Genomic DNA, 6,844 nt, shown 5'->3' with positions numbered 1-6,844 from the left:
TTAAAGGTCCTGGGGGGGGGTCGGACCCCCCCCCCCCCTAGCATGTGGTGTGGAGAGAAGTGCGCCCCCCTCCCTGGAAGCGATGTGCGCCTGCTCTGGTGGGCTCCGGAATGGGTACCGTGCGGGTGCGGACGGAAGAGAGAGTGCATGTACGAGAGCTAGCATGCGCATGCTCCGCAGGGGCAGGTGAGTACTGGTCAAAACAACCATTTGCACACTTGTTTGCAACAAAATGCGCTGCAAATGCGACATTTTATGGATCTGGAGTGACACTATGGATTTCGGGTGACACAGGTTAGTAGGCCCTGTCATGCACGAGCCGATGGTTTGGCACGAGCCAGACCTTCCTGATCAAGCAGGTGGACTAGTGGCCACACAGACACGATAAGACGATAACGAACGACCCTGGGCCAAAGACGATAGCCAGATGGTTTGGCACGAGCCAGACCTTCCTGATCAAGCAGGTGCAACGGTTTCATTAAGGGATAAGGCGACTGATACGTGATACACCGTCGCGCACTACAGTAAGAGTGGACACGATCGTCGATCCCGGCGTGAACACGACGAACTACCCACTTCTCCGATGCACGCGCGGCACGCCGCACGCGCGGACGCGCCACGGCGCGGCACGTGCCGCCGTTTTTGTTTGAAAAAAAGTCGAATCAGGCATTGAATCACGCAATCACAGAGCGGTGTCGCCCCCGTGTCGGGCTGTCGGCGTTGACCGTTGTCCTGAGATTTCTTCCCCGGACCGCCCGGTGTGCGCTGCACCGCGGGGAGCGCTGTTCGTGCGTGCCATACAACCCCTGACGACCGACAAAAGGCAAGCCTGACTGACGCCGATGTGCCACCTCGGGCGAATAACCCAAATGATCTCCTTCATCCTCTCAACCGGCGGCAGACGCTGCAGCCCCGCGGCCCCCGATCGGCTGCCCTTCCAGCCCTCTCCTTCCCTCCTCACGCCTTGCACAAGTAGGCACACCACCACCGCCGCTTGGCAGGCGGACCCTTTGCGCCGCGCGCGCCCGCCGCCGCGCGCCCCTTCTTCTTTGCGCCGCCGCCGCCCGCCTGCAAGCTCATCTCCTCCATCTCGCGCGCGCCGCCGCCCGCAGGCCCGGTCTCGTACAGCTCGGGATAAATTTGCCGCAGCTGATCCCGCGACATGCGCTGCTGGCCGCCGCCGCCGCCGCCGCCGCCGCCGCCGCCGCCGCCGCCACGGGTGGACCCGCCACCTGCGCCACCTCCGCCCGGGGACAGGCCGAGCGCCGCCGCGAGCGCGTCGTTGGCGGCGCCGGCCCCGCCCCGCCCCGCCCCGCCGCCGCCCTTGCCGCTCAGCCCGAGGGCAGCCAGCAGCGCCTCCTGCGCCGCCGCCGAGCCTGCGCCGCCGCCGGCGCGGCTGCCGCCGCTGCCGCCGCTGGCACGTCCGCCCTGCGCAGCAAGCGCCGCCATCAGCTCCGCCTGCTGCTGCGCGCGCGACTTGCCCGCCGAGCCTCCGCGGCCGCCCGCCGACACCTGCGACGACATCTGCTCCGCTCCGCCGCCGCCGGCGAGCGCGCTGTACGTGCCGGGCGGGAACTGCTGCGGCTGCTGCCCCGGCGGCGGCTGCTGGCCTCCCTGCGCGAGCAGCTGCCGCACCTGCTGCTCGCGGATCTGCCGCTCGAGCTTGCGCTGCGCCGCAGACTTCTTGGCCCCCTTTGCGCCGCCCTTTGGCCGCTGCGGCACTGCCAAGTGCTGCGGCAGCTGCTGCACCGGGACCGACTTGCCGGTGCGCAAGTCGTGGAGCAAGTCCTCGGTGCCGTCGCCGTCGAGGTCCTCGTGCGCCACGTCCAGCACGCCTGAGCAAGGGAAGCGGCGGCGTGAGTCGAAAGCTGCGCCAGCGTGCGGGTCCTCGTGCGCCACGTCGAAGCGCGCCGTCGCCGTCGAGGTCCTCGTGGATCAAATCGTAGACGCCTAGGAAGCGGCGCACCTCGTCTCGAGGCGGCCTCTAGGCCCATCTCTCGATCGACTCTCTCAAGCGTCTCTCGAGGAGGCGAGTGTCTTCCTCGAGGAAGCGTCTAGGAGGTGTCTAGGAAGTGTCTAGGAAGCGTCTCTCGAGGGGTGGGGCGAGTCTGGCGCGCGCCGTCTCCGTCGACGTCCTCGTGTACAAGATCTGCCACGCCGTCCGAGTCGAGGTCCTCGTGGATGGCGTCGATGGTGCCTACCCCGTGCGAGATGAAGTGACGGGAGGTCATCTCACCATGCCGAGACGGAGGACGTCGATCGTGCCGTCGGCGTTGATGTCCTCGTGGAGCAGGTCGTGCGTCCCGTCGGCGTCGACGTCCTACAGCGAAGGGTCCGAGCAGCGCTCCGAGCTGGCTCGAGGAGGGCCGCGCGCCCCGTCGGCGGTCTCTCCTCGTGTATGAGGTTGGGCTTGCCGTCGCCGTCCGTGTCCTCGTGCACCAAGTCGATCACCCCGTCCTTGTCCACGTCCTCGTGCACCTTTAGGCGAAGGGGAGGGACGCGTACCTTCTAGGAAGTGTCTAGGAAGTGTCTAGGACGCGTCACGCACGCATCGCACGCGCGTCTCTCCGCCCCTCCCCCCCACGCGCACACGCGCACCAGGTCGGCGACGCCGTCGCCGTCGGTGTCCTCGTGGATGACGTCCATGACGCCGTCGCCGTCGACGTCCTCGTGCACCAAGTCGAGCACGCCGTCCCCGTCCACGTCTTGGTGCACGTAGTCGGTCCGGCCGTCGCCGTCGCGGTCCTCGTGGATGAGGTCCGCCTAGGAAGTGTCTGAGAAGTGTCCAGGACGCGTCCAGGAAGTGTCGCGCTCCTCGTGCGAGGTGCGCCTCGCCGTCGCCGTCGATGTCCTCGTGCACCGTGTCGTACACGCCGTCGCCGTCCGTGTCCTCGTGCACCTTTAGGAGGAGGGGCGGGGCCGAGCGTCGGCTAGACACTTCCTAGACACTTCCGAGCGGCGGCTCCGGCTCAAGGGGGGGCTCCCCGCTGCCCGGCAGGCCGCTACCGCGCGACCGCCCCAGCGGTCCTCGTAGACACTTCCTAGACACTCCCCAGGCACTTCCTAGACACTTCCTAGACAGCTCCCGCGCACCAAGTCCATCACCCCGTCGCCGTCCTCGTCCTCGTGGTACAGCTCATACACCTACACGAGTCGGCAAAACGTCGGCTCGGTCTCCGACGGCGCACAAGTCAGCGGCGCAGCGCGCACACCCCGTCGCCGTCCTTGTCTTCGTGCGTCGCGTCCGCCACCCCGTCGCCTGCTCGCGGATGGAGGTGTGCGTCTAGGCACGCGTCGCTGCACCCGCCTCGATCTCCGACTCGCTCGGACCGATCTCCCTCTCGACTCGCGCCGCCGCCACATCACCGCTGGATCTCGGCCGCATCTCGACTGTATCTCGGCTGCATCTCGGCTGCATCTCGCCGTCGCGGTCGACGCCGCGCTCGCTCGGGCGCCGCTGCCCGCTCCCGCCCGCCCGCGCGCGGTGCGGGTTGCGCGCGCGCGGCGACGCATACTTGGGCTGCGCGCTCCCGCCGCCGCCGGCCCGTTGCGGCGGCGGCGGCGGCCGCCCGTATCCGCCGCCTCCTCCCGCGCCGCCGGCTTGTGCGTAGCCTCCCGCGTGTCGCTGGGGCGCCGAAGTGCCGCCGGCTGCGGGAGGGGCGTGGGGTGAGGCGAGCCGTGGCGAGGGGGGGGGGGGGGGAGGCCAGGGAGGGAAAGGGAAAAGGGGAGGAGGGGAGGTGGGGAGGTGGGGAGGTTGGGGAGGGTGGAGGCCAAGAGGGGAGGAGGGCGAGAGCGAGAGCGGCAGACGAAGTGAGCGGCAAATCCGCTGCAGAGAGGGGAGAGGCAGTGAAGCGCAGAGGAGAGAGGCGAGTGTCCGCTCACCTTGCTGCGCCCTCTGCTGCGCCGCCAGCCACTGCCGCAGCGCCTCTTTGGTGCTCGACCCGCCGCCTAACAGGCCGAGGCGAGAAGGGTCGTGGAAGCGTCCGCCAGTCAGCACGGGGGAGCGCCGCATCCGTGCTCGCACCACCGCCGCCCGCCGACGGCTGCGAACCACTCGCCGAGACGGCGCCATAGCCGCCGCCGCCGTACTCGCCTCCAGCAGCAGCGTAGCCGCCCCCGCCGCCCCCGCCGCCGGCGTATCCGCCGCCTCCGCGAGAAGCTGCGGCGGAGCCAGCAGCCACCGCCTCCACGAATGCCTGCACCTCGCCCAGCGCCGATCGGCCGCGGTACGGGCGGGGCAACTCTCCAGGCCGGAGGGCGAGCATGGCGGGGCAGGCGCCGCCACCGCAAAGGACGCGGCGGAGCTCGGGGCTCTGGACCAGGTCCACCTTGCCCACCCGCACGCCCTTGCCCGTCTGTGCCTGGTTATAGTACCGCGCTGCCTGCAGCAGCGACGGCGCTGTCAGCCCGGCGCCCTGGCCGGGCTCAATGGCGAGGAGCCAGGTCACGGGCTGTGCGGCGGCGGTGGCAAAGTTCTGCGCCGTCAGCTGGTAGATTGGCGACTGGGCGAGGCAAAGTGCCGGCAGCAGTAGCGCCAAGCCGCGCATATCGTGGTGAGCGCGAGCTCAGCGGAGCAATGTAATGGATTTCTTCTTTTTTGAGAGCGCCTTCGTTCTTTTTTTGCTCTTGACGTCTTTGTTAAAGTTGTTCATTTTAAGCCTCTCTCTCCTCTCACTACACATGATGGCGGACCCGGAGGAGCAACGCAAGGAAATTGGGGATTAGATGCAATAAGGGTGCCCGATCGAGTGTAAGAGTCGCGACCCAACTCCACCTGCGCTCAAGAAGGCGGTGGCAACGCGCCCGCTCCCTGCCAGGACCCACGCGTGCAAACGTACGCCTCTCTTGCTGCCACGGACCTCGGACCTCGCGCACTCGCGCAGAGTGCATGGGAGCTCTCCAGCTGTCCTGGGTGCATCGAGGCGGCGCCTGGTCCCGGTGCCCACCGGAGCAAGGCCCTAGGCCTGTGGTTGCGGCGGCCAGGCGCGGCGATCATGCACAAGGGTTCACATGTGGGGGGAGGGTGGCGCCTCAGTAGAGGGATGTCTTCTTCATGATCCTCAGGAACTCCTCCTCGTTGATCTCGCCGTCGCCGTCCCGGTCCGCCTCGTCGATCATCTCCTGCGCGGGCGCGGCGAGGGGGCTGCTGTCGGCCACAGGGGCGGCGGCGCCGGACACGGCCCTCGGGAGGGGAGGGGCGGCAGGCGCGGGAGCGGTGGGCGCGCTCCTGCAGCTCCTCGTCCGTCATGTGATCTCGGGTGATCTCGGGTGATCTCGGCTATATCTCGGCGGGGAGGTGCGCCTGCAGCTCCTCGTCCGTCATGTTCTCGCCGAGCTCCTTGGCCACCCGCTTGAGGTTCGAGAACGTGATCTTGCCCTGTGGGCGGCGGGGCGGGGCGGCGCGGGGCCGGCGGGGTCGGCGGGCCCGGGAGGGGCGGGGCCAGTGGCGTCGGCGAGTCTGCGGCGGCGTGGCTGTAGCGGCGTGGGTGCGGCGGCGCCGTGTCGTCGTCGTCAAAGAGGCGGAAGGCCTTGAGGATCTCTTCTCGCGAGTCCTGCAGGCAGAGAGGGCGGCTTGACATGCGCGTGGTGCGTGGGGAGAGGTGTGTGCAGCGGCGGGCGGGAGAGCGCTCTGCTGCGAGGAGAGGGAGGGAGGGGGAGGGGGAGGGGGAGGGGGAGGGGAGGGGGGAGCCTTCTCGCCCATCTTTTGGGTCATCATCTGCAGGAACTCGTCGAACTCGATCGTCCCCGAGCCGTCCTTGTCGATCTCGTCAATCATCTTTTTGATCTCCTCCTGCAGAGGCGAGACACACGCAGAGGGCTCGAGCGACCCGCCGCTCACAGGCGGCGTCGCGGCGGCCCGGAGGGCGGAGGCGGCGGCGCGCCTTCTTCGGCTCAAAGCCGAGCGCGCGCATCGCCACCTTGAGCTCCTTGGCATCGATAGTGCCTGCCGCACCGCGCCAGCACGTCGGCCGTGCCGGGGAGGGAGGAGCGGCGAGCCCGGTGTGCGGGTGCGGTGTGACGCGGACGTGGGAGCGCGTGCGCGTGCGGCGCTCGCGGTGCCGCGCACCCGAGCCGTCGGTGTCGAACAGGTCGAATGCCTCGCGGATCTCCTGCTTCTGCTCCTCAGTCAGCTCCGACTTGCCGGGCTTGCCCTTCCCGCCCGCGTTTGGTCGCCGTGACATCGCCGCCCGTGCCTAGCGAGGGGAGAGGAGAGATCGTCGACGGTGGCCCACTGGCGGGGATGAGGCCGGCGGCGGCGGTGGGGGCAGGTGAGGCTCGAGGGCCGTTCGCGGCTGCCGGGGCGCGCCTTGTGTGCGCGTTCGCAAAGAAAACAAAGTGCGAGGATTTTGATATCCGTCAAGTAGGGGGCGTCGCGGTTAAGGGGAAACCCGGTACGCGGGGCCAACCCTCGGAGACCCGTGTTTACTTTACAGCCCTTGCCCTGCGAACGCGCACTCCCCCTAGGGGTCAGGGCTCTCTAGCCCGTAGCCCGATGCCGATCATCCGGCCCGCTGGATGCGCTTCTCAGCTTACCGGCCCTGGATGTGAGGTTGCCGACTGCACTCCAAGTGCTCCAAGTGCTCCCCTGGGCCAAGTAGGGTATAAAGTATCCGTACGCCACAAATGGCTGGCTACACCTTCCGCACCCTATCGGGCGCCCTCCGTTCCGTCTTCTGTCCGTGTGCGCGCTCTTCTATGGCCGCCCACTTCCAGTATTGTCGCAGCTGTGCCCACTCTGGTCGCTCCAGCTGCTCCGCCAGCCTCTTGTATTCCTTTTTCCTGTTTTCTTAATGCCCGCAACCCACCATGCGCGAATTCTTTTCCACCCGGGAATTGCCTACAG

General features: G+C 68.3%; 2 protein-coding genes across 2 annotated transcripts; both read right to left on the bottom strand.

Moving 5' to 3' along the window:
• Positions 1 to 1,448: 1,448 nt before the first annotated feature.
• EMIHUDRAFT_203626 (hypothetical protein) lies at positions 1,449 to 4,547 on the bottom strand (the record flags this gene model as incomplete). The annotated part of the gene is made up of 12 exons (XM_005782513.1): positions 1,449 to 1,458; positions 1,523 to 1,835; positions 1,900 to 1,966; positions 2,133 to 2,174; positions 2,237 to 2,320; positions 2,440 to 2,478; positions 2,599 to 2,763; positions 2,861 to 2,899; positions 3,094 to 3,144; positions 3,213 to 3,259; positions 3,883 to 3,948; positions 4,286 to 4,547. 12 exons carry the CDS (start codon positions 4,545 to 4,547, stop codon positions 1,449 to 1,451), a joined length of 1,185 nt encoding a protein of 394 aa, XP_005782570.1.
• A 90-nt stretch (positions 4,548 to 4,637) lies between these two features.
• On the bottom strand, positions 4,638 to 6,319 carry ctn1 (Centrin). Its single transcript, XM_005782556.1, has 7 exons — positions 6,308 to 6,319; positions 6,068 to 6,194; positions 5,883 to 5,944; positions 5,690 to 5,791; positions 5,499 to 5,552; positions 5,303 to 5,377; positions 4,638 to 5,121 (listed from the first exon to the last, which is right to left on the bottom strand). Exons 2-7 carry the CDS (start codon positions 6,180 to 6,182, stop codon positions 5,032 to 5,034), a joined length of 498 nt encoding a protein of 165 aa, XP_005782613.1. The 5' UTR covers positions 6,183 to 6,194; positions 6,308 to 6,319; the 3' UTR covers positions 4,638 to 5,031.
• Between the last annotated feature and the right edge of the window lie 525 nt (positions 6,320 to 6,844).

This window comes from Emiliania huxleyi (assembly GCF_000372725.1).
Source record: "Emiliania huxleyi CCMP1516 chromosome Unknown EMIHUscaffold_19, whole genome shotgun sequence".
In the NCBI taxonomy this organism is placed as follows: domain Eukaryota; phylum Haptophyta; order Isochrysidales; family Noelaerhabdaceae; genus Emiliania; species Emiliania huxleyi.
Note: the sequence above shows the minus strand (reverse complement) of the source record. Positions and strands in the feature narration are given on the sequence as shown.